This window comes from Acipenser ruthenus, chromosome 30 (genome assembly GCF_902713425.1).
Source record: "Acipenser ruthenus chromosome 30, fAciRut3.2 maternal haplotype, whole genome shotgun sequence".
Lineage (NCBI taxonomy): Eukaryota > Metazoa > Chordata > Actinopteri > Acipenseriformes > Acipenseridae > Acipenser > Acipenser ruthenus.
In genome coordinates, this window is record NC_081218.1 from 9,662,385 (window position 1) to 9,690,230 (window position 27,846).

General features: G+C 42.9%; 1 protein-coding gene across 4 annotated transcripts; it reads left to right on the plus strand.

The window, feature by feature from the left end:
* The first annotated feature begins 820 nt into the window (after positions 1-820).
* LOC117396943 (peptidyl-prolyl cis-trans isomerase FKBP5-like) lies at positions 821-24,303 on the plus strand. 4 transcript variants are annotated; one of them, XM_033995354.3, is made up of 11 exons: positions 821-1,020; positions 11,369-11,506; positions 12,995-13,139; positions 13,301-13,443; positions 15,885-15,999; positions 17,265-17,421; positions 17,726-17,816; positions 18,101-18,184; positions 20,006-20,191; positions 20,581-20,820; positions 21,532-24,303. In XM_033995354.3, exons 2-11 carry the CDS (start codon positions 11,402-11,404, stop codon positions 21,625-21,627), a joined length of 1,362 nt encoding a protein of 453 aa, XP_033851245.1. In that variant the 5' UTR covers positions 821-1,020; positions 11,369-11,401; the 3' UTR covers positions 21,628-24,303. The 4 variants fall into 4 exon arrangements, with proteins under 4 accessions (XP_033851245.1, XP_033851263.1, XP_033851256.1 ...); XM_033995372.3 differs by lacking the exon at positions 821-1,020 and adding an exon at positions 2,505-2,955; XM_033995365.3 differs by lacking the exon at positions 821-1,020 and adding an exon at positions 9,528-9,692.
* Positions 24,304-27,846: the final 3,543 nt, after the last annotated feature.

The window sequence follows — 27,846 nt, forward strand, 5'->3', positions numbered from 1 at the left end:
CGTTTCAAGCCACGCAAATCCCATTTTAGACCACTTTCAGAGCCCGTTTTCCCCAGTCAGTCTCCGACCAGCACACGGTCAGAAAACTAGCCTCGCGATTTCCAGGTATGCCAAAGTCTGATTGACATCTCTTTAGAAATGTGGAGAAACAGCTACAACAAAGAACATCTGTCTACTAAGCAACGATGCATTTGATTAAAGGCCCTTCTGGGATTGTTTTTGTGAGAATATACAATGATTGCAAACAGCGGTCTTTTAATATGGTAAATCATGTACTCTGGGTTTTTAAAATAAAAACATGGGCATGCCGTTATTGTGGTGACAACACTTGCATAGCGCATACAGTTCAGTAGTAACTACACTGCACTAATACATGCAGAATGAAAACTCAATCACACCATATTAATTAGTTATAGTATTCGGATTCCGCCTTCATGGTAGAACAATACATCATTTCAACCATGCTATCTGGAGAAGGTGGAAGCCGTTACACACACACACACACACACACACACACACACACACACACACTCGTTTTGTATCTGTACACTTACGATACTATATCATTGTACCTATATAATACGCATTATATTTGCGCTCCAGTCGGCTGTAGTGTGAACTGCAGCATCGCATTTGCAGCTCTGCAGCGCTGTGGCACGTGAGGCGTTACGAGGTCACAGCGAGTGCTAGAACATTGTGTTCCAGTCGCGGGGCAGCCTCAGTACAGTACAGCCTGTACATTGTGTTACTGCGTGGCTGCGTTCCAATCTTTGCCCTCGTTTCTGCTTTTAACTCCCTCCCTCCCTCCAAGGCCCCCCCCTCCCGTGCGAGTCGCTCAGTCAGTCAGTGTTTGAGAGTATGCAAGGCTATAAGCTGGCTGGTGCTCAAAACGTGAGTACGAGTAGCTGTGAATGAAACAGAGCCTGCTGCTTCAGGAAGCATATCAGAGTGCTGAACGTGAGACGCATTTTAGAAAAAAAAATACACAAGAGGAACAAACAGCAACAGCAACACAAACCAGTAAGTCTAGCAGTGGTTTTATGTTTGCTTGTCTTGTGTGCGTGGTAGTACAATTTCTATGTTTTTTTTTTTTTAATCAATTCCAGGATATTTGCTTGATTTGATGATTTTTATTGTGAGTTTTTTTTTCTATTACAAGCAGTGTTTTGTGGGATTCTCTTGATGAAATGATTTAATGTTTTCAATGAACGGGGATCAGATGGCATTTTTGTACCAGCATCAGGCAACAGTGCCCTTTGTTGTCATGTTCCAAACGTGTGCCTTGTTGTCCGCACAACAGCGAAATTACCTTCCTAGAAATCTGAAGGAAAAAGCATTTGTAAATAAAATAAATTGTGTATGTCAATATGTGCAGCGCCGGCATGAGGCGCACCGTCACAGCTCACTGTGCACAATAGATTACACACTGTGCTCTGGCTCTGGAACCCGGAGCCGGCTTCGAGGCCCGGAGCCGGAGCGGAGCTGTCCCGTTTTCTGAGATGTGCTCCGGAGCCGTAGCGGAGCTGGAAGTGGCGGTGCCGGAGCAGAGCTGGAGCCAGGTTCACCGGAGCACTCCGGAGCCTGGAGCCGGGAGCTGCTCCACATTCTCCTACTTTTGACATTTTACATAATAAACCTTCTTGACACAATACGTTTAAACATGTTAATTAATACAATAAATATCTATATACAGTAGAATGCACACAAACTCCCCAAATGTAATTTCATAATTACTTTAATGTTCTATTTACACTGGTATAATACACAAGGGGAATACAGTGTAAATAGTTGTTGGAAAAGCTGGCTTTCACAAAAAACTAAAAAATAACCCTCATTGCATGAGGAAATCCTTTGGGCTTGAAAAAGATGCATTACTTCACTTACTATCTTCTGAATTCATGCGACTACAGTTTCAATTGTACTACGTTCTCTGACAAGCAGCGCAGTAGCCTTAATGACGCCTCAATTCAATTACATATTTTAAACATGTTATAGATTTAATCTGGAAGGAAATCTATTTAAAGGATCAAATGCAATTGTGCTGTAAAATAGATTCTGCTCTACTAGGTCATGATTTTTGGTTTTGCCAGCGAATGCTACTACAATATGGATAGGGGATTTCCTGAAACCCGATTGGTCAATACGGGCCTTTAATCCCGGTAAGGATGTCAATGTTTGTATCAATCAATCACATTGATTGATTGGATGTTAGTATCCTTTAAAAATACAATATTCGCTTATGTATACCTTTTTCTGCTTGATGAAAGACAATCTCTGTTCTTCTCGATCTAGTGCATGCCTTCTGAAGTATATAGCTTTCACTTTCGCTAGTACATTTTTACCTGGTAACTTCAATACTGAAATGTACACAAATAAATGAACATGCACTCAAATGCTATTTAAAAAAAAAAAAATTCTCAGTGCCTATTCCTCTGTAATGTATACCTGCACACATTCCTCTACCAGATATAGCCAATCAAATACAACGTCATCTAACCTTTTCTTGACCCTAGGGTCTAGTGATCCCCTTACTTGTTTCTGATAACCTGAAGAAGCTTGTTTTTCCACTGTTGGAGACACTCCGATTAGGCCACAGCTGCTGAAGCATAAGATTTTGCATGGGTACCATTTCAGCACTCTCAAATAACAACATGGCTGAGCTGCAGGAAGAGACAACTGAGGAATATTATAAAGATGCTGCCAGTTGTTTTGGATGACAAAGCATTCAACCAGAAAACACACCTGGAAAGACATCACTCAAGTGTTTACAGCAAAATACTTCAGGAGCAAGAAAGAAAGAAAAAACAGCAACGGCAGCGCAAAGATTTTTTTTGGAATGCCATCTGGAAGTTCCAAAATTACATCAGAGAAACAACACAATGTTGACAATGAAATACTGGAGTGGATTGGTCTTGAACTTCATCCATTTAGGACTGTCAAATCACCTGCGTTCCGGTAAGTGAATCAATTCACTTGATTTCCTTAAAGAGCACTTTGTTTTTTAGAAATATGTTTTGCTTAGTGATAAAATCCATAGTTAATAAGGAATACATGTACATTACTGCTGCATACGGTATCAGATATCAGTTCACATAGACACATATGCACAGGGTCTAGACGATTATTCATTGAATAACAAAAATGATGACAAAATAAAATTCAGAATTTTTTGGATTGCATCTGCAATTTAATTATCTTTCTTAAAAAAACACACATCGTTGTAGTGTTACTTACACATTATGTAAGAAGTCTTAAAAATATAAAACACCGGTTCTTATGAATTGTATTTTTGTAATAAAATATTATGCTTTATTAAAACCAGTAAAACAACTGTACATAAAACATACTCCTTACTTAATACATAATACATTGTATTAAAATGAAAATGCTCAAATATTGCTGTATTTGTGTAAATAGTTTAATTTTACATAAATAAAAGCACTTTATTCAAAAAGTAAAATGCATTTTTTTTTTTTTTAGAGAACTAAAGTTTCTATAATTAATCAGTATTATTAGAACACAGTTATTTTCAAAAGATTACTGAAAGAATTTAACAATATACTACATGTTCCCACGCATTATCAACTAGTTGTTCAGAAACAATATTTCCTGGCTCTTTTTTAACAACTACGTTTATTTTCAGTTGTTTATTTTTACTTATATACTTAAGACCCTTTTAAAATATCAGTTTTTAGGTTACTTTAAAATATATTAAAGGCAATTAGGTTTGACAACTTGGCATTGTAATTAGACTATTAAGGTACTGAATAATTTGTTCATCATAACATTTTATTTAAAATCTACTGTAGTTTCATTTTCTAAAATGTACAAAGATTTTGAGCAATAAGTATAATATTTTTAATCAAAGTCTAAGTATCAAATATCCTGAATATTTGATACTCAAGAAAGATATCAAGAAAGAGTTTCAGGAAGACTGTTGAGCAATACACAGACTCCGTTCACACTTGTGATTTAAGGCAGCCCCAGTTCGCCACATTTTAGGCCTGCTTTTCAGTCACACATGTGAACGCACAAAGGCACCATAAAAACGCAAATGTGAGCGGGGTTGCAGACCTAAATATGGGCCCTGCCGGGTCATACTCAGACATCGTAGCTACTTTAAAGCAAGAACCAATTTCTCCATCACATGTTGCCATTACATTAGATCTGTGGACCTGTACCAAAAATCAGAAGTGGAATTTGATTGCAGAATGCATTGTCTGCGTTCCTGCTGATGAAGCCCATACTGGGGAGAACATTGGCTTCTCAGTGCAAGATATTCGACTCCTATGATTTAAAGCAAGTCGTATGTGTTGTTACCTACAGTGGTGCCAATGCTGTATGTTCTGCCAGCTTCTTAACTTGAAACGGCACCTTGTTTAGCTCATACATTGCACCTCTGTCTGCAGGAGATTATTATTCACAGGCAAGGAAAGCAAGTGTTCCTAGAGGAAATATCTGCATGGATTGAAAGATGTCCATCCATAGCCACGCTTTTTAAAAGGTGACCTAGTGCTGGGAATGCCTATTCGAAGGTGTGCCTGGCTGAACCTGGATCTGAACGAGCACAGACTCTGAGAGACTGCATTACAAGATGAAACTCAAGCTTGCCAGTGATTGAAAAGGTGATCCAACAGGCAGAGCAGTTAGCCATTGAAATTGAAGAGACCAGCACTAACTGCTGCTGAGGAGAAGATGCTTCTGGAAGAAGTGAGTGAGATGCTGAAGCCGTTTCAGGAAGCAACCACAACTCTTTCTGGGGCAAAGTATCCTACAGCATCTCTCATTGTGCCCACAGTGGTTGGAAACGTACAGCTGTACGGAGGAGCCCTTAAATGAACATATTTGATGTAAATTTTGAACAGAGAAAGTGCTCTATGAAAAAGCATGTTGGATTGCTGTACTAGATGCCTTGCACTTTGTAAGCAGCTGTGGAAATGGTACACTCAGCTTTGAGGAGTAATATAAGGGAAGTTGCCCTAAACCTCCTGAACTTTGCTATTGAATTGATCGTTGTACTTCTCTAATTGTTATTACTAATGTTTTGTACAGTTGGTCTGCCAGATGCACCCATCTCAGAGCATATGAAGTGCGTGTTGGTACCAGTAGCACAGAGTGCTGTGTTTTATGGGAGGTGGGAGCAACAGTGTGTAGATTACGGTCTGGGAGATAAAATCGTTCAAAGCTTGAGGTGAGACACACACAGTGACAGCCTGTGGAATGACATTCGCTCTGTTGGTTTGTGTAGCCCATTTACTCCCCTTCTGGTGCTCTGCTGTTTCTGTGGCAAAGCCAAAGAGTGTCTCTTACACCGCGTTGAAGGACTGCCTGCTAGATAGGCCCTGCTGACACAAAAACCAAACAAAATTCACATTCAGCTAGCTCAGTGGTGACTAATACACCAAACACCGCGATCCACCAGTAAGCTATGATTATCAGTGGGATTTAATATACCAGTGTCCAGTACCTAAGATAGCAATAATTAAACAAAACAACCACAACAACAAAAACATAACAAACCTACCAGCGTTTTTCTGGCGTAGGCAGGGCTCTACGCTAACTTTTTTGGGGGCACATGTGCGCCTAAGTTAAAAAAATGTATGCGCACTTAAAGATTTAGGGGCACAAAAGAATAAATACGATTTTGATCTTACGTATTGTTGAATATCTACAAATCTTTTGTCCTTCCTTTCTTACATAACACTTTGCAGTTAAATTATTTTGCATCAACAAAATTATAATGGGCAACTTTTTTTTTCCAACTAAATGATTTTGAACTGCCTGGTTGCATCTTCCTCAGAATGTGCTGCTTGCCTGTTTATGGCAGCGAGATGGTCTGGCTGGCGTTTCTGGATGTATGCCGCTCTGCACATTGCATGCCGTTTTGAAGAACTGTGTTATAATATTTTTTCATGTTTGAACTTCGGGCTCCTTGTTAAAAATGCAGTCTTATGCCTGCCATCATACCCCTGCATCCTGACAAAACATGCAAAACATGGACTTTTTTAACATTGTCAAACTTAAGCCAGGGAAAATCTTTTAGCCACTGTTGGTTGAACTTGTATGTTCTTTTGCTACTTACAGCTGTGAACACGCTGTAACTAACACAGCCCTTCTCCAAGTTCCCTGTTCACTTTCATCTTCTGACACACCTTCATTGCTTATTTAATGAATTTTGCTCATCACCGTTTTCTTTTGAAACCTCTCCAATCACACAAACATAATTTGTTATTTTCCTCATGTTGGTTTGACAATGGCACTGATAAATCAGTGAAATAGACAGGGTATGGGATTTGTAGTTTTTAATGTGTGATTAACAGTAGGCAGTGGACACCAATAAACTACATTCCCAGAGTAAATTAAGATTTAACTATGATAGTTTAGATCAGACTGAAGTTTTTTGTTTATTTGTTTTATACATTCAGCTGAAATTTCTAGTCGCACACGTGCGCCTAAATTATAATGTATGTTCGCACAAGCATTTTAGTTTTGTCTCATATGCATAAACTTTAGGTCGTTAAGACGACCACCAACCAATACTTTTAGTATAGTGCTCAGTCTCCCTCATTCATTATGCAATCTCACTGGATCAGTGCTCAATCTCCCTCATTCATTATGCAATCTCACTGGATCAGTGCTCAGTCTCCCTCATTCATTATGCAATCTCACTGTATCAGTGCTCAGTCTCCCTCATTCATTATGCAATCTCACTGGATCAGTGCTCAATCTCCCTCATTCATTATGCAATCTCACTGGATCAGTGCTCAGTCTCCCTCATTCATTATGCAATCTCACTGTATCAGTGCTCAGTCTCCCTCATTCATTATGCAATCTCACTGGATCAGTGCTCAATCTCCCTCATTCATTATGCAATCTCACTGGATCAGTGCTCAGTCTCCCTCATTCATTATGCAATCTCACTGTATCAGTGCTCAGTCTCCCTCATTCATTATGCAATCTCACTGGATCAGTGCTCAGTCTCCCTCATTCATTATGCAATCTCACTGTATCAGTGCTCAGTCTCCCTCATTCATTATGCAATCTCACTGGATCAGTGCGCAGTCTCCCTCATTCATTATGCAATCTCACTGTATCAGTGCTCAATCTCCCTCATTCATTATGCAATCTCACTGTATCAGTGCTCAGTCTCCCTCATTCATTATGCAATCTCACTGGATCAGTGCTCAGTCTCCCTCATTCATTATGCAATCTCACTGTATCAGTGCTCAGTCTCCCTCATTCATTATGCAATCTCACTGGATCAGTGCTCAGTCTCCCTCATTCATTATGCAATCTCACTGGATCAGTGCTCAGTCTCCCTCATTCATTATGCAATCTCACTGGATCAGTGCTCAGTCTCCCTCATTCATTATGCAATCTCACTGTATCAGTGCTCAGTCTCCCTCATTCATTATGCAATCTCACTGGATCAGTGCTCAGTCTCCCTCATTCATTATGCAATCTCACTGTATCAGTGCTCAGTCTCCCTCATTCATTATGCAATCTCACTGGATGAGTGCTCAGTCTCCCTCATTCATTATGCAATCTCACTGGATCAGTGCTCAGTCTCCCTCATTCATTATGCAATCTCACTGGATGAGTGCTCAGTCTCCCTCATTCATTATGCAATCTCACTGGATCAGTGCTCAGTCTCCCTCATTCATTTCCTCCCTGTTATTGTTACTCTTGTTGTATGTGTGTTTGTGTCACATCATAGGGATCTTGGTAAGGCTGGGGGTCTGCTGGGGGGGTTCAGGTGGGCATTAGCATTTCAGGCCCCCCTTAGCATTTCATGATTCATTGTTTTGTGTGCTCAACATGGTTTTGAAATTAGGCACTAATTGAGAGTGCCTTGGCTGCCCTCCTGTAAACGTGGAGTGTAATAAATTACAATCCACAGTGCTGTGATGGACAATAGTGTCTGAAGTCCAGAATGTGAAACCCGGCCAGCCTCTGGCATTGTGAATACAGGAGGAGCTGACTTGGCAAGCCCGGAGCGGGTGGGTGAGGGTGAGGTACAGCACACAATGCTGTTAGAAAAGCAGGATTTTCCAGTTACAGTCACTGCAGCCCCTTCGGAAAGAACTGCGTGTACATTATGGTTAATAATAACAAGGCAGCCAGCCACCCTGCCAAAATACAACCCAACGCTGGTTACATTTTGTATTTCATTATGTTCATTTTTGTATTCACGCTTCCAGGTATGACGTTATCGCAGAACGACGTTATGCGTTGAAAGACTAGAGTAAGAAAAACGATATGGTTCTTCTGTTTATTGATTTGCCAGTAAACACTTATACCCTCATATGTTTTCTTTTTTTTATTCACTGTTTGCTGTTTTTGTTTAGCGAAAAAAACAATGACACTAATATGTAACAAGAGAATTAACTGGTTAAGCTAAATTATTGTGATTTCAAAAGTACCCTATACATCTAGAAAATGTTATGTGAAAATGTTTGGCTGTAACATTTTTGCAACCTTTTTTAAAATCTGGCAAAATGTTTTAATAACATCTTGAAAATGTTATGTGAAAATGTTTTAGCTTTAACATTTTTGCAACCTTTTCAAAATGTTTTAAAATGTTAGTGTTTGCTGGGTAGGTATTTATTTAGTTATTCAGGGCCCTTTTCCTTTTTTAACTGATTGTATGTTGTTATTTTGGATTTAATTACACTTGATTTTACTGCGAGATTTCTTTTCTTAGTAAAATGAAGTGTCATGTTTTTGTACGGCTAGGCTGTGGTTGCTAATGTGTGATTTTGTCATTTTCGTAATTGTTTGGGTGTGTGGTTGGACAAGGGCTGCAGACCGTCCTGTGTATAGAATTGTCGACACAGAGGCAAAGCGTTCTTTCAACCATGCAGTTATGAATTTCATACCCGCGTCACATTAACGGGATTGCTTTGTACCGTGGGTGTTATAGAAGTCCTGGATCGGGGTTTTCACGGTAACAGTATGCGGTATTTTATTACGTGGCAATGCTAAAACGACTTGCATTGTAAACAAGTATGGACAATGTGAATAGACATAAGTTTAGATTTTAATGATGCGCTGCGATAGAGTCTTTTAAAGTTATGAGACGAAGCATAAACTGATAAACAATTTTGCTGGGTTTTGGGGAATTTTATGCAGTGTTAGTATTAAAGAATTGCACCCCTTTCTTGGTATAGTTGCAACAGTAGTTATATCACCGTTTTCTGTTATTGACCACGAAGCAATAATAATAATAATAATAATAATAATAATAATAATAATAATAATAATAGGCTAGTAATATTTTCAATGACGATAAGGTTTATTTTATTTTATTTTTTTATCAGTACACAGTAGTTTAGGCAAACTAGTATTTCGCAATGGCACATTTGTAAATATAAACGTATTATTTTACTGCTGTCTTCCTATGGGAATCTACCGTTATCATTTCGCAATCCCTTCAATGAAGCTTTTGACAGTAGGCGGGCTTAGGGGCGTGTATGTATATCTGACAGCAACAAAAGCCAATAAACGACCATTAAGAAATCGAGCCCGGAATCAGGGTTAGCATGAAAACACTGGGACCCCTCCCTCTGTGAGATCTGATATGGTTATATAGTTAACGACACTGTACTACCAGCTTTAGAAAATAAAGACGTGTAACAAAAATAATATAAAAACCGCCGATGAAGACAGACTGAAAACGCGCTTCGTGGTTGGTATGGATTTTTTTTTATCATTATTGTATACACTGTAAAGTTACAACATTTATAGATGTAGTATTATTTTTATTCCGTTTTACACGTGTGCCTTGTTTTGGCTATTGAGGAACACAACAACCCATTACTGCATGAATTGTGCAACGGCTTTGTTTTTCTGAATGGTAAAGTACAAATTGTCAGCCTTTTTCAAATCGTGCTGTGCGCCTGTTCCGTGATTACTGTGCACGCTTGGTATCTGAGTTAGTGCCCGAACATTAAAGATGTTGTATTGCGCGGGATATTTATTCCGAATAGGATTTTGTTAACCGTTATTTACAGTCAGGCGTTATGAGACCCACTGAAATTACTGAGTTGGAGCCAAAGTAAGATTTACATTCAGAGCAAGTTGCTGACAGGTTGAAAAGACAGTGTCCTCAGGGTATGTTTATTGTTGAAACATTTGATCAAATCTTATCCACTATAGTATATATGCTTAAAACGTGCAACCTAAAAAACAAGGCAAATTCAATTCTTACAATTTGAATTAATAAACCAGTCGATTCTGTTCCTTAAAACACGAATACGGTTTTGGTTACCCTCGCTTGTTTATATATTTTTACAGTTATGAAGTTAAAAATATACCGTGACACTTCAAAGAGCCATTAAAACATGGTATTCCCTTTATAAAAGTATAGAAAGTAATTAACCATGTCCAACTGAGTAATTGTACAGATGCACGACTGAGATGACTCATCAGTGCTCTAAGTATAGTCTTTAATGACGTTACGTAAATAATGTAAAGGCTGCTGTACATGCAAGCTGATATCCACTCCACAAGCTTTTTATAATACATCTCATGCAAACCTGGCCTCCTAGAAGCCTGGGTTATACTGCATCATGAAGGACTGGATAGGGCTAAAAAGCAGTGTGGCTGAGTGGGCCCATCCAGGGAAGCAGAGCCCCTCGTGGGTCACGTACTTTGCAAGAATACCCGCTGGGTTCTTAGTGCACCCAGGGTGCCAGTAGTGTTGTAACCTACACTGTGCTTTCCTGAGATCAGCAGTACTGAGTGTGCCAGCGAGGAATGCGTGTGGTTTCCACTCTCGCTCTGCTGCACCGGGCTTCTCTTAAAACAGGAGGAGGAGAAGCTGGGAGCTGGATTGTAAAAGCTGCTGTGCTGGAGGAAGGTTCAGTGGATGGCAGTTCATCACAGGACAGACTGGAGGCAGTGCCTGGTCTGTTTTCTTACTCCTCAGACAGGATGGCACAAGGTGGAAAAGTGTATTTCCAAGAAGCATCCTATATATAGCTCCTGCGCGTGGTAGAGACATGTAGGGGGTTATTTGGGTTAAAGGTGATTAGCTCCTAAAACAGCAGCACAAAACTATCAGAAGATCACAGACGAGATCTTGGTGAAGCTACCCTGGTATTCTCCCAGATCTTTTCATGCTGTTAATTTCAATTCCAGGTCTCCTTAGTACTTAGTAACTATAGTATTCTACTGTCGCACAGTATTTGTTCATGTGCAACAGAACAACAATGGTGACAACGTATGCAGCCTCACTATTGCTAATAAACCAAATAAACAAAAATAATAAGCCTCACTGTCAAAGACCCAGGGTTTGCTTTGCAGGGAGTTGGATGGCGTTTTGTTTTTTGTTTGATTAATTCACTGAATACGTGTTCATTTGCAGGTATTTGCTGGGAATGCTAACACCGATTGGACAATGTCCACTGACCAAGCTGTGAAGATGGACTCCCAGCCCCCTGACAGCATGATGACAGAGTGGGGAGTGGACCTCTCTCCCAAGCAGGACAAGGGCGTGTGCAAGGTAGTGGAGCTGTCTGACATTCTGCCAGGGCAGTGTGCTGCGAGACGGGAGCTGTGTCACTAATCCTGTTGGCAAACAGAGTTCAGAAGCCAAACATGGAAGGGCTTCATGTTTTTTTCTTAGCTTCTGGCACCTGTCTATGTTTGAATATCATAACCTCTGGCTTCCCCTTGTGGAAAAAGTCATAGGAAAATAACACTGCCCTTATAAAAGTTCACTTTGGTAAAATAAAATCACAGCACAGTGAAATACTGTAGAAGCAAGCAATGCAATCACAGAGAAGTGTGGAAAAAACAAAAAGCTGGCTGTGCTGAGGCATGTGAGTTCATAGTGTAAGCATGGGAAAAGCGTGATGTAACTGTAATGCTACCGTTCACACTCACCATGGTAAACTTGGGTAACGGTGTGGACTGTATAGAGTTTAATGGGAATGTTGAGAATATGGGCTGGCGTTGGAGGGGAAAACCTGTCCAGCAGGGTAAGAGTTAACCGCTTTTGTGGAATAGAAAGAAAAAAAAAATGACAAACTGCATACGCATTTGGTTCCTGGCAGACAGCCTATTTTGCCTCTGGGCAAATTGCCATTGTCCTTAAAACGCACAAAGAACAGTGATTGCTTATTTGCTGATTTGTAAGCTAAGCCTGTATTTTAAAATGACTCGGAATAGGGATTTGTTTCAGTAAATTGCAGTGACGTCACTGATTCTGTGACTATAGGATTAGTCCAGTCACGTACTGTATGCCAAATAACCTGGGATGTTAAAGAGTAAGTAGAATCTAGCGTTCCACATCTACAACTGTTTAAATAACGGACCTGTCATTTTTCTTTTCATTGCTAACATCGTGACAACCTTTTACACTTAGAACTTTAAAGTCTGTTTCAAAGCTCTTTTCAAAACGTCCTCTCTAGCGCACTGATAGTGTAAGGATTAGTGCCCACCTTGTCAAACAGGGAACACAGCGATAACGATCCAGGATGTGGTACGGAACAGAAGAGCCACACATCATACATTAGCATTATCTTTGTGTCATCCGGCTTCTCCGCATGTTATTTTGCTAATTGATGGATATGTAGAGTGAACTGTGGAATTTAAGTAATATTGGACTGAATTTAAAATGGCATGTTATTTAAGTCACACTGCTGTTGGTAGTTCTGGTCATGCGTTGAGCACTGTGGTTATGCCATGAATATCAAGTGAGATAAATGTAGCAGTGCTCTCTGTGCGTTCACAGCGTTCTGTTTAATTAACAAATACAGGGCAAGCTTGAAGTAGAATTTGGGGAATTGCTTTCCTTCTATCGGGCTCTGCATTTGCTGAGCAGTACAGCCTACAGTAATCTGAAGCAGTGTGATATGTGCTGTATTTGCTGAGCAGTACAGCCTACAGTAATCTGAAGCAGTGTAATATGTGCTGTATTTGCTGAGCAGTACAGCCTACAGTAATCTGAAGCAGTGTGATATGTGCTCGTGTTTGTGTGCTGGTACAGGTGATAATGAGGCCCGGAGATGAAGCCGAGTCCCCCATGACTGGAGACCGGGTCTCTGTCCACTACACCGGGAAACTGCTGAACGGGAAGAAGTTCGACTCCAGCCGGGATCGCAACGAGCCTTTCACCTTCAACCTTGGCAGAGGTAAGAGAGACCGTTATCCCAGGAACACACACAGTAAACATGGCATGTTTGGGGTTATTGACCCCCTTGATTGATATCCCAGTGAAAGCTCAGTGGGGGCGGCGCTGCTGCTCGCCGGTCTCCCCTGTGTCTGGTGCTCACCGCGCCTCTGTGCTCCTCAGGGCAGGTGATCAAGGCGTGGGATATCGGGGTCGCCAGCATGAAGAAAGGGGAGGTGTGCCAGCTGATGTGCCATTCGGAGTACGCCTACGGAGTGTCAGGGAGCCCCCCCAAGATCCCCCCCAAATCCACCTTGATCTTCGAGGTAAGCATGTAAGGGGCAGAGCGGCAGTGAACAGCGAATTCCACATGTGCAAAACTCTACTAATTCACTGCTGTCTGTGTTGAACATGTGTTAGCACTGGAATAATTATAATAATAATAATTAGAAGTGATGTAGGAGAAATCCAATACATCCCATTATCCTGTGCATGGAACACAACAGTGTTCCATTTCTGTGGTTTATGTAAGGGATAACACACGACAGGGCGTGGCTTGTGTTGCATAAGGCTGTGGTTGTGGTTGGGTTGGAGGCACGAAGCGAAGTGCCTTCATACCAACAAAACCATATGTTAATGCAACACAACCCACAAGCCCTAGAGTGTGTTATCCTGCTTATAAAACTGACACAATAATACATAAAATATTTTTTTTAAAACTAACAATTTTATTGTATATTCTTCCACTTTGGAGAAAAAACAGTCCATCAGACACGGTTAAACTGGAAGTTTTCAACATTTCCAACAATAAATACAATAATATAATACTATTTTATCCCAGCCGGGATCAAAATAATTAATTGTAGCCCTGTCCAGCAACTTACCTCAAATGCCTGAAGCTAGTTAAAACGAGAGAATACTCAGCCGAGAACGTGCTAGACCTGGGGGAAGGGCGAAATTTAGTTGCAGGCTTTGCAATGCGCTAGGCCGCGATGGGGGATAACTAGCCAAAACGGCTAAAATAACATTAAAATACAACTAAAAACTTAGCAACTGTAAATATATACACTGCTTTTAGTGAAAATGATCGAGAAAAACAAGTAATAAGACACAATAGAGTAGTAATAAAAAAACTATACTCAGGCTTTCCATTCTGAGTTTTATATGTTGTGTATTGATAATTTATTAATCAAACTGTAATTAGACAAAAATAAGTTCCGCCGTGCATTAAACTATATTTATCAACGGTTTAAAACCCCTCAGCAGCCAACCAGCGTGCAGCATCCAAACAGTCCGTTTTATAAGCAGGGTAACCCACTCCAGGGCTTGTGGGTTGTGTTGCGTTAACATAAGCCATATGTTAACCCTTTGCAGTCCATTTATTAATCGCGCGTCAGGCACGCCAGGTCTAATTAATTTTCACACACGCAGTTAATTTTATACGCGCTGTTTAAAAGTATTTTTTTTCACAGTCAAACGGGTTTAAATGGCCCTGCATATCAACAAAGCACTCACTAGGCATCTCCAGCCCCGCCCCACCCTTTCGTTTGCTATAGTGTTCACCTATGTAAGAAATAAATAATAATAATAATAATAGTCGTACATACCGATCGATCATCTCCGGATCACTCGTTTTATCACCAAACTCCTCAATAATGCGATCCAAGTCATTATTTTATTACTATAACATCTGAAAAAAGCTCTGCAAATGTCCAAGATAGTCTCTGTGCGCTGACGCACTCAGCCAGCTTGTTTACTATGAACGCCCCGTTATCTGATACCTGATACCATGTATGACTAATCATGAGATACGCCTTTTTTTTTTTTTTTCCGACTTGTCTCGGCTCCTGTCGCTCCCACTCGGCAATTGAATGGTTTTCTCGGCTTTTTCCGGAGAAAAAACGACTAAACACCCGTTTATTGCGTTGCTATAATGATGTCAGACCCAGTCCGACAAAGGACCTGTGAGGAATAATTGCAATGTCGGACCCAGTCCGACAATGGACCGCAAAGGGTTAATGCAACACAACCCTGTGTTATCCCTTAAGTAATAATCAAGTAACAAACTAACATTAATAAACTAACTGCCAAACTAAATGAACACAGCACCCCTACACACGTTCAAAAAATGCAGCAGCAGCTCTAGATTAATTATGACTATCTGTACAGGAGCAATATTCAAGACATGCACAAACGCATTTAACAGAATGGTGAAGCAACTCACCAGAACGGGAAACACCCAATTGCTCACTGACTTGTGTCTGATTCAGGTTTTTTTTCAGGAGCTCGAACAATTTCCAACTTTTTGTAGAGAAACAGCGGCACGTTTTGTCGTTTTGTTTACATGCCATTTTGTAGCGATGAGGAGCACTCGTGGAAATCAGAATACAAAACGAGACAATGATAAATGACAACGGTTTGGGAAAGATTGAATAAATCAATCGGTGTGCCTCAAGTGACTCTCGCGATGACAAGTCACTTTTGAAAAGATTAAATAAACCATTTGAATTTAAGTTTGATGATGACGAGTTATCAGGTTACAAAACAGTACTGTATCAGCTGTGAACGAATCGCTATCGATGCCAAAAAGGTGTTCTTATAAGTGAAGTTCTTGTTCCTTTAGGTGGAGCATTTATAACGGGAAAAATCTATTTCACCACAAGGGTGTTCCCTTAGGCGAAGCGTTCTCTTAGGAGGTGTTCCTGTATGCGGAGACTTGAGTTAACCACGCAAAAGCCTTTAAACAAGCCTCTTCTTTTGTTCCCAGATCGAGTTGTTGAACTTCAAGGGAGAAGAGCTGACTGAAGACGGGGGTGTTATTAGAAGAATAAAGCAGAAGGGGGAGGGCTTTTCAAACCCCAACGAAGGGGCCATTGTGGAAGGTAAGCCTCCCCTATTTAGCATGGTGGTAGCTCCCTCTGTCACTCACCTCTCCTGAAGAGTGGAACGATCCATTCTTCTTGGTTCTATTGCCATTTGAAAATTCTATTTTGAGATAAAGCCCTCTGGTTTTCAAAGGGGGGGGGGGGGTGTGCATGACAGGAGATAAAGGCATGTTGAATAGGCTTAGAGGATACAGGCTTCCACGTTGTTGCTGTGATATAAAATCACTCTACTGCAGGGGATCATTTGCATTGATTTCTGTGTATCATTTGCATTGTGTGTTCTCTGTATTATTAGCATTGTGTGTTCTCTATCGTTTGCAATGTGTGTTCTCTGTATCATTTTGCATTGTGTGTTCTCTGGATCGTTTGCAATGTGTGTTCTCTGTATCATTTGCATTGTGTGTTCTCTGTATCGTTTGCAATGTGTGTTCTCTGTATCATTTGCATTGTGTGTTCTCTATCATTTGCATTGTGTGTTCTCTGTATCGTTTGCATTGTGTGTTCTCTGTATCATTTGCATTGTGTGTTTCCTGTATCGTTTGCATTGTGTGTTCTCTGTATCGTTTGCATTGTGTGTTCTCTGGATCGTTTGCATTGTGTGTTCTCTGGATCGTTTGCATTGTGCGTTCTCTGGATCGTTTGCATTGTGTGTTCTCTGGATCGTTTGCATTGTGCGTTCTCTGTATCATTTGCATTGTGCGTTCTCTGGATCGTTTGCATTGTGCGTTCTCTGGATCGTTTGCATTGTGCGTTCTCTGTATCATTTGCATTGTGCGTTCTCTGTATCATTTGCATTGTGCGTTCTCTGTATCATTAGCATTGTGTGTTCTCTATCGTTTGCATTGTGTGTTCTCTGTATCATTTGCATTGTGTGCTCTCTGTGTCATTTGCATGTCCTTTCTGTGTACACAGTTTGTCATCTTCCATTTCCTCTTCGCGTATCTGAGTAAATTCAGAACACTCCGCTGCAGTGGTCAGTAATGGAATACAGACTGTGTCAATGGGAAAGAATGTCTTGTGTAATGAATAATGCAATTCCAATTCCTTTTTTAAATCAGTTGTAATTGTGTCATTGCATGTGCTGTTGACAGGTCATGACCAGCTGTATATATGTTTGCTCAATAAAGCCTACGTCGTAAAAGGAATTGAAATTGATTGAAAGGGAATGGGAATTGAAACAAAGACCCTGGTTGAGTAACTTGTTTTCAGCAACGTTTCCAAGCAGTTTTCATGCAGTGTGTGTGTGTTTGTTTTCCCCGCAGTTCATCTGGAGGGGCGCAGCGGGGAGCGTGTGTTCGACTCACGGGACGTCCAGTTCGTGGTGGGCGAGGGGGAGGACCACAGCATCCCCCTGGGAGTGGACAGAACCATGGAGAAGATGCAGAAGGGAGAATGCTGCCTGATCTACCTCAAACCACAGTCAGTGCCCCCCAGCACCGGACTGGGGCTGCACAGAGGAAACACCTCACTCCTAGTTTGTGTTGGAGTAATTAGAAGTAATTAGAGACAACGTTTCCTCCAAAACACTTTAAAAGCAATCCTTGCAGGTGTTTGGGAATGCTGTTCCAGCTGCCCATGGTAGCCAAACACTCGTTTGCAATTATTATGTTTGGTGTTTTCCTGTTGTCCAGTCCCAGGCATTCGGCATGCAAACCAATACACCGATGTCCTTGAAGCGATGCTGGTGTACTGATGGCAGTTTCGTTTTTGTGTTTCTTTGTAGATATGGGTTCGGGGATGAGGGGAAGCCGGAGTTCCACATTGAACCAAACGCTGAGCTCGTCTACCAAGTGACGCTGAAGGATTTTGAAAAGGTAGGAAACCATTCGAGTGATTAATGTACCAGTTGTGTGAATTTCTGAAACCGTGAAGAACACAGAAATGAGCTTACAATAAAATACAAATCCCTTTGTATGTGATTTGAGGGTTTCAAATCATGCATGAACTACCTTGTAGAATTGTACCACTGGAAAACTGGGCAGTGTTTTTATTTCTCAACCCATGCTGGGTGGTAGAAGGGCTTTCCTTCCTGGGATAGGAGAGTGCCACGCAGCAGCAGTCCCTGCCTCACTTGTTGTCTTTGTTTTGGTTTGTGCAGGCCAAGGAATCGTGGGAGATGAGCATAGAGGAGAAGCTGGAGCAGGCTGTGGGGGTGAAGCAGAAAGGCACACAGTATTTCAAGGTTGGACAGCGTTTCATCCTTTTATTTATCTCTGTGTGTTAATGCCAACCCTTAATTCCCTAGGTATTTGCTTCCATTGGTCAATGAGTAGACATGGTCATTCTCTATCACAGCTGCAGCACTAGCAGGTTTGGTTTGGATTTCTGATCCGGGGGGTTTTATATGATCTGATTAGATTTTTTTTCCCGTTTTGGTGGTTCCACTCCCAACAGCAAAAGAGGTTGCACAATAAAATATATCTGGGTGGCAACTAAGCTGCGTTTATTTCTAATTATTTGTATTCACATCTGAAAAAGAATTAGATACTGCATACACGTGCAATGCAAAGATCAAGTATCAATACATGCATTCAGATTTTACTGAGTTCAAGGGAAAAAAATAAGCAAGTTGCATCTGTGTTTTCTGCATGTGACCACTAGCTGTCACTAGCATGGCATTGTGAAAGCAGCAATCCGCTCGTCCGGGCTGTGCTGTTAAGCAGGATGGCTGGTGTTTCGTGCCCCAGCACTGTGCTCTACCAGGGCAGCAGGAGCACTCCTCCAGCTGCACTGTGTGTATGCACACTCACATTGTCACACGTTTGCAAAGCCAGCCTCAGCCATGTCGAGGTTTGCCCGCTCCCACAAGAGAGATAGAATTGTATGATGGAGCTGTTGTTCAGGGTAAAGTGTGTTTAAAAGTACACTCAGTACCAGCTGAGGCAACACTAAGCAGTGAGCTGGAAGACAGTGTGTCCTCTCTGCTTTAATTGAATATGTACCCTGTGTGGAAATGACACAGCGTACTGAAATTCCTGGAAAGAGTGGGCAGTGCTGTATTCACTGCTGTTGAGCTAATGACAGGATCACGGGCTGGCAGACAACACTGAGTATCTAACCTTGGAGAGCGATGATAATGCACCTCAACTGAATGCGGGGGCTTGAGAAAACAGATTCTGCTCAGAACTGACCTGTAGACCTGCTGGCTGTTTTCACAGAGCGGTCAATTGGTTTAGAAACAAGAAGCACTCCTATTCATTGATGTTTCGTATTTAAAACCTGATTGGAAAATTTTTCAGCTCTGCAGGGACCTGTCTGTCCTAACCCTGTCCTGTGTCTCTCCTTATCAATCCTGGAGCGGTGTTTTCAGCTCTGCAGGGACCTGTCTGTACTAACCCTGTCCCATGTCTCTCCTTATCAATCCTGGAGCGGTGTTTTCAGCTCTGCAGGGATCTGTCTGTACTAACCCTGTCCCGAGTCTCTCCTTATCAATCCTGGAGCGGTGTTTTCAGCTCTGCAGGGACCTGTCTGTACTAACCCTGTCCCGAGTCTCTCCTTATCAATCCTGGAGCGGTGTTTTCAGCTCTGCAGGGACCTGTCTGTACTAACCCTGTCCCGAGTCTCCCCTTATCAATCCTGTAGTGGTGTTTTCAGCTCTGCAGGGATCTGTCTGTACTAACCCTGTCCTGAGTCTCTCCTTATCAATCCTGGAGCGGTGTTTTCAGCTCTGCAGGGACCTGTCTGTACTAACCCTGTCCCGTGTCTCTCCTTATCAATCCTGGAGTGGTGTTTTCAGCTCTGCAGGGACCTGTCTGTACTAACCCTGTCCCGAGTCTCTCCTTATCAATCCTGGAGTGGTGTTTTCAGCTCTGCAGGGACCTGTCTGTACTAACCCTGTCCCGAGTCTCTCCTTATCAATCCTGGAGCGGTGTTTTCAGCTCTGCAGGGACCTGTCTGTACTAACCCTGTCCCGAGTCTCTCCTTATCAATCCTGGAGCGGTGTTTTCAGCTCTGCAGGGACCTGTCTGTACTAACCCTGTCCTGTGTCTCTCCTTGCTGGCAGGCGGGCCGCTACGTGCAGGCGATGCTCCAGTACCAGAAGATCGTGGCGTGGTTAGAGATGGAGTGCGGGCTGGTGGAGGAGAAGCAGAGAGCCGTGCACGACCTGATCCTGGTGACACAGCTCAACCTGGCCATGTGCCACCTGCGGCTGCGGGAGTACACACACGCCGTGGAGAGCTGCGACAAGGTGCGCCGCAGCCTAGCTGCCTCCTTTCAGTGCTCTGTGTGCATGTGTGCAGGGGGATTGGGAAACAATACACCACCGGATAACAAAAAAAAGAGATGTGCACAGGATTACAGGACAGAATTCAAACATCACATCGGGACATGGTGTGTAATAGTGATCCCATCCGAGATTCTGTCCCAGCTGACCGGATCATGTGCCGGACAACATGGTGTGTAATAGGGTTTGTTATTCATGTGGCGCTTTGTCTATCAAATCACGACAACAAAAAGACAAAGATACACGAGATCATAGAGAAAAGAAGTTTTGATATTTCAGGCATGCTTATAATAAGAGTGAATGCGGATTGTCAGAAAGCAGCTCTGAGCAATGCCCCTGTGTCTCCCCTCCAGGTGATTGAGCTGGACAGCTCCAATGAGAAGGCTCTGTATCGGCGGGGTGAGGCGCGGCTGCTGAAGAACGAGTTCAGCCTGGCGCTGCGGGACTTCGGGAGGGTACTGGAGGTGAACCCCAAGAACCGAGCAGCGCGAACGCAGATCAGCGTCTGCAAGCGCAAGATCCGTGAGCACCACGAGATGGACAAGAGGACCTACGCAAACATGTTCCAGAAGTTCGCAGAGCGCGACGCCAAGGTCAGCACACACACACACCAGGGGAAATAAAGCACGCTGTGCAGGGGACATGCACAGCTTTCACTATGTAAGGAAATGCTAGTTTGTTTTTTGAAAGCAGAGAATCCCACGTTACTCTGTTGTCTATCCCCCGGTGTAACTAATTCCTTTTAAGTGCGATGGGATTCTTAGTTTAAAAGTGGCTGTACACTGGAGTTTAGTGAAATATATTGAGGTCTTTTGAGTATAAAATATGAAATTCCTATTATTTTCTACTTACTGTAATTATACCTTAAAAAGAGGAAAAAAGAATCACTAAAGGTCTTCAGTGCCCCCCGGTGGTCACTCTGGCTCACTGCATGGTGTTTTTCTCTCTGTACACTTCATCCTGGATGATGTAAGGGAAATGGGCTTGGCTAAAGAAAGAAAGAGTGTACGTGTTTTCTCCAGTCCTGGATTCTGAAGCACGTTGCTACAGCTGTACATCTGCCCATTTGGATTTGTATAGAATTGACTCTGTTTTGGTTGTTTTAATATCTGTTCGTGAAATAATGCTTGCTGTCATCCATACCTCACACACATGCTCAATCAGAATTCAATAGTAAAGCTTAGAAGAAGCTGAATCATGCAGACTCACTGTACTGAAGAGGGCATGCATCAGGTAAAGGGGAATGTGTTTCCAGTGTGGCACATAGAGACGCGTCCCCTCACAGTGTCTCGTGGGTTTTACAGGTGAGGAAAACGAAACTTCCCAGAGACGACAGCACCAAAGAGGAGAGGATCAACCCACCTGCCAAGCACCGGCGGAGAAGCAGAGAGCACCTGTGAGCCTGGCAGAGAGGAGAGTATCCCAGGTCCACTCGCGAGGGAGAGGGGGTGCCGCAGACGCACACACACACCCTCCCTCTGAAACCTCATGGCACTGACAGCATTCCTAAATACAGGCTCGCTTCATCAGCCCCAGAGAGCTCAGCAACTCCTTCTATTACTATTGTTAATAGTGTAATAAGAATTAGTACTGTTATTATTATTGTTATTATTATTATTGTTGTTAGGTAAAGCATTTCAAGTTATTTACTGATACTTAAGTACAACTGCTGGAAAAAAAACAAAAAACAAAAAAAACGGTCCAGACTTTTTTTTTTATATTCCAATATCCAGAAAGACACTTGATCAGAATGAAGATGCAGGTGTGCAACAGACTCTCCTGCTGTTTCCATTAATAAAGCATCACACAGTCCGGGAGAGAAGCCTCTCCTAACCCCACTAGGGCAGAGAGGGAATCCCGTTTAAATCTCACCAGCGATTCTGCCCCAGAGGAACAGGCTGCATGGTTAAACGTGCTAATGTCAGATGAGACCTGGCAAGAAAAAACAAGGACACTTTTACTGAGGCTACCTCTCCCACACAGCGGGGCAGCGGCTGAGCTGGGACTCCAAACCACTGCTCCAGCTCCCAGCCCTCCACCCACACCACTAGGCTATACACAACTTATCATGGATGAGATGCTCCAAACAGTACAGCACAGAAGAGACTGGTACACCTGGGAATCTTCCAGAGCACCTTGACTGAATGTTTTACTGTTTCATTATTATTATTATTATTATTATTATTATTATTATAACTCATTCCAAAAGAGTACAACATACATCACCTCCAGGTCGCAAAAAAACAAACAAAACAACAAGTGCTTTAGAAACAGCACTTGAGTATTAGCGCTCACTTGAGTGTTAGCGCTCACTTGAGTGTTAGTGCTCACTTGAGTTTTTAATGTTTCAAGGTTAGATGTAAGCAGTGTTATTAATTATAAATTAACATACTAAGCGTTTGTCTGGGTTTGACACGTTTTTTTTTTTTTTTTGGATTCAATTGAAATAACATCAATGCTGCAAAGGTTAAGTGTGAACTTCAGTTAGTCACTCACTAGAGGGTGCCAGTGGGAAATAACTTACTAGTACTGTATTAGGAACTGCATTAAAACCATGAATAGAATAAGGTTAGGGGCAGGGTGTATTAGCTTACTGCCTCAGTGTGTACAGCACCCATTACCTTAGCGTGACTACAGCTGTCTTACAAGTACTGTAACCATCCCCTTCTCATTCATTTCTAGGCCATTTAAATTGCTGCTAGCCGCACAGTGTTCTGTAAACTATACTGTGCAATACAACAGAACAAAAAGGTGTTTTCAGTGCATCCTATATTAACAGATACAAGCGCACAGTGTGAATGAGGCTCTTTGAAGCAGACACCTGTCTTAAGCAGTTCCTTATGTTCCTCCCCTTCCGTTAATGAATTAATTGAATTTCAAAGCTGCAGAGATTTTAACTCAGCAATGGCATTGTAATTGAATTTCAAGTCATGCCATAGACTGCAGGCAATACAAGCAGTGCCTCTGCAGATTACCTTCAGGACAGAAGAAGAATGTGAGTGCGCCTCACCTGGGCAGCATGCAGGGCGGGGCGCCTCACCTGGGCAGCATGCAGGACGGGGCGCCTCAACTGGGCAGCATGCAGGACGGGGCGCCTCACCTGGGCAGCATGCAGGACAGGGCGCCTCACCTGGGCAGCATGCAGGACGGGGCGCCTCACCTGGGCAGCATGCAGGACGGGGCGCTTCACCTGGGCAGCATGCAGGACGGGGCGCCTCACCTGGGCAGCATGCAGGACGGGGCGCCTCACCTGGGCAGCATGCAGGGTGGGGCGCCTCACCTGGGCAGCATGCAGGGCGGGGCGCCTCACCTGGGCAGCATGCAGGGCGGGGCGCCTCACCTGGGCAGCATGCAGGGCGGGGCGCCTCACCTGGGCAGCATGCAGGACGGGGCGCCTCACCTGGGCAGCATGCAGGACGGGGCGCCTCACCTGGGCAGCATGCAGGACGGGGCGCCTCACCTGGGCAGCATGCAGGGCGGGGCGCCTCACCTGGGCAGCATGCAGGGCGGGGCGCCTCACCTGGGCAGCATGCAGGGCGGGGCGCCTCACCTGGGCAGCATGCAGGGCGGGGCGCCTCACCTGCGCAGCATGCAGGGCTGGGCTCTACAGTTCAGTGTGGCTTAAATATCTAGGCTTCATGAAGGCTGCATGGAGGTTGCAATTCAAACTCTCTTACACAGTGTTAAAGGCCAGTCAGGTCAGCAATTTAAGCCCTCATATTCTTTTAACCACTGGTACACTTCTTCAGGTTTTAACACAAACAAGAAAAAAAAACATGGTTTATTTTTGGAGAAGATGCAAAATACCAAGAAATTATCCAGCAGAGGAGTGGAGGCGCTTGTCAGAATACAGTGTCCAGCGTTCAGACAGCGGGCCCAGGGGAGTGGAGGCGCTGGTCAAAATGCAGTGTCCAGTGTTCAGACAGCGGGCCCAGGGGCCTGATTTACAAGACTGGTTCACGTCAACATCTTAACTGTTTTAATGTTTTCTTTTGTTACCAGATGTTTTTTGTTTTTTTTTAATTTCTTGCTTTATTCCAGTGTTGTGTTGATTATTAAAAGATACATTTGGTTGATTCCCTTGTGTGTGTTTATCTTTTATTTTATTTAAGTCAGTTACTAAAATGCGAGCAGCTTGTCTGTCAAAAGCAGAGGGAGGTTTTCTGCAACAAAGCTGTAGCTATGATGCAACTACCATGTTTAAATTGGCTAACCGACAATTAGTCAGGTTATTGTGTATGGTGTGTGTTAAGACTGAGCGTTCCCCCAGTAACGTTGCACAGAAGATACTAAATAATTAACAAGCGGGCTTGAAAGATGTCTAAAGTATAAACAACATGATTTCTGGATGACTTACAAAAAAAACAAGAAACTTGCACGAGATGTCCTCTGAGCTGCTGTTTATTTTTTCAACATTAAGCCCAAAATAAATATAGGCCTATTTTGAAGCATTGAGTGACAGGAAAATGCAGCTTCTATGAAAGGAATAAACAAAGCTAGCAAGGAAGTGTTCAGATTACAGCATTATCTTCTCCTTTCCAGTTATTTTTTCTACTGTTAGAATGTTGTGTACCTCTAAAATCAAGTCTTTGCAAAAGAGAACACACAGACACACACACTTCTAAAACTGGTCCGGTGAGTTTGAAGACGCTCCACAGAGGGACGAAGGAAATGGAGGAGAAAGCGAGGAACCAGCCGAGGATGTATCCCCAGGTCGGGTACTCGTATGTCCTGTTGTACTTCAGTGGGGTGTACTTGACCAGGGAGAAGATGAAGGTCCCCTGGTGGAGAGAGAGTGCATTACACAATATGACATAGTCTTATTTATATAAGAAATACCAGGAAGTGTATACAGTGGGACACTTACAATGCAGATGGCTGGAGTGAAGAAGAGCCAACAGTATTTAATCAGAGGCCAAGGCCGGAAGCCAATCATGTCTTCTATGCAGTCATAAAAACGGTTGCCACCTAAACAATTAAACACTTGTATTACTTGTATTACTTGTACTGTAACACTTGAAATGTATTTGCTTATGATTGTAAGTCGCCATGGATAAGGGTGTCTGCTAAGAAATAAATAATAATAATAATAATAATAAACACAAGAGGTAAGAAGCTGGAGCAGAATGCAAACAGTGACCCTGCTCCTGTGGCTCCCGCAGTCCGCCAGCTCTAGCACAATTCTGTTGTCACTGAGTTCTGCCAGGGACAGTGAACTCCTTACAGTGAGGACTCAGTGCTGTTCCAGTTCAGCCAGGGACAGTGAACTCCTTACAGTGAGGACTCAGTGCTGTTCCAGTTCTGCCAGGGACAGTGAACTCCTTACAGGGAGGACTCAGTGCTGTTCCAGTTCTGCCAGGGACAGTGAATTCCTTACAGTGAGGACTCAGTGCTGTTCCAGTTCAGCCAGGGACAGTGAACTCCTTACAGGGAGGACTCAGTGCTGTTCCAGTTCTGCCAGGGACAGTGAACTCCTTACAGTGAGGACTCAGTGCTGTTCCAGTTCTGCCAGGGACAGTGAACTCCTTACATTATATTAGCATTACTACTTTCTAGTTGTCCATAATTATTATTCTTTTACCCTCTTAAAGTCATTTTAACCTGCTGCCTCCCTATGCAGTTGTGTGCTTTCAGTGGTGTCAGCCTGCACAGGGAGGAATCTGCAGTGTTGTTTGCAGGATAAGGTCACATTAAGCAGGCACACGTTTCTATTACTTACATCACTGTAGGATAATTCAAAGTAAAATCTACAGAAAAACTACACTTAAAAGAAAGTTATTCTGCTAACGAGTTGTAAGAAAATGTTTTTAAAAGCCTTGGTTATTACCGCTGTAAATTAATGCCTTCCTCTGTGTAATGGTAAAACATTTCCTTTTGGATTTTGTTTGGTGCCTGTGAACAGGACAGCGTCACAGACCAGGCTGGTGGAAATCAGGAAGTCTCAGAGACTCAGAGACTGAAGCTGCAGGTTTCAGCGCTATTGTGCACTTTTAATAATAAATATCAAAACACGGGAACAAAACAAACAGAGGCACGGTGGCCAAAATAAACAGTTAAACAAAACAACACACACACTTCCACTATACCTCGTTCGTGGTTTCCCCTAAACACCACCCAACCAACCAACTATACCAACCAACCAACCATACCAATCAACCATCAAACCAACCATAACAAGCAACCAATTACACCAACCAACCAACCAACCAACCATACCAATCAACCATCCAACCAACCAACCAAGCAACTACACCAATTAACCATCCAACCAACCAACCAACCAACCAACCAAACCAACCAACCAACCAACCAACCAACCAACCATACCAATCAACCATCCAACCAACCAACCAAGCAACTACACCAATCAACCATCCAACCAACCAACCAAGCAACTACACCAATCAACCATCCAACCAACCAACCAACCAACTATACCAACCAACTAACCAACCATCTAACCAACCATCCAACCAACCAACCATCCAACCAACCAACCATACCAATCAACCATCCAACCAACCAACCAAGCAACTACACCAATCAACCATCCAACCAACCAACCAACCAACTATACCAACCAACTAACCAACCATCTAACCAACCATCCAACCAACCAACCATCCAACCAACCAACCATACCAATCAACCATCCAACCAACCAACCAAGCAACTACACCAATCAACCATCCAACCAACCAACCAACCAACTATACCAACCAACTAACCAACCATCTAACCAACCATCCAACCAACCAACCATCCAACCAACCAACCATACCAATCAACCATCCAACCAACCGACCAAGCAACTACACCAATCAACCATCCAACCAACCAACCAACCAACTATACCAACCAACTAACCAACCATCTAACCAACCATCCAACCAACCAACCATCCAACCAACCAACCATACCAATCAACCATCCAACCAACCAACCAAGCAACTACACCAATCAACCATCCAACCAACCAACCAACCAACCAACTATACCAACCAACTAACCAACCATCTAACCAACCATCCAACCAACCAACCATCCAACCAACCAACCATACCAATCAACCATCCAACCAACCAACCAAGCAACTACACCAATCAACCATCCAACCAACCAACCAACCAACCAACTAACCAATCATCTAACCAACCATCCAACCAACCAACCAAGCAACTACACCAATCAACCATCCAACCAACCAACCAACCAACCAACTATACCAACCAACTAACCAACCATCTAACCAACCATCCAACCAACCAACCATCCAACCAACCAACCATACCAATCAACCATCCAACCAACCAACCAAGCAACTACACCAATCAACCATCCAACCAACCAACCAACCAACCAACTATACCAACCAACTAACCAACCATCTAACCAACCATCCAACCAACCAACCATCCAACCAACCAACCATACCAATCAACCATCCAACCAACCGACCAAGCAACTACACCAATCAACCATCCAACCAACCAACCAACCAACTATACCAACCAACTAACCAACCATCTAACCAACCATCCAACCAACCAACCATCCAACCAACCAACCATACCAATCAACCATCCAACCAACCGACCAAGCAACTACACCAATCAACC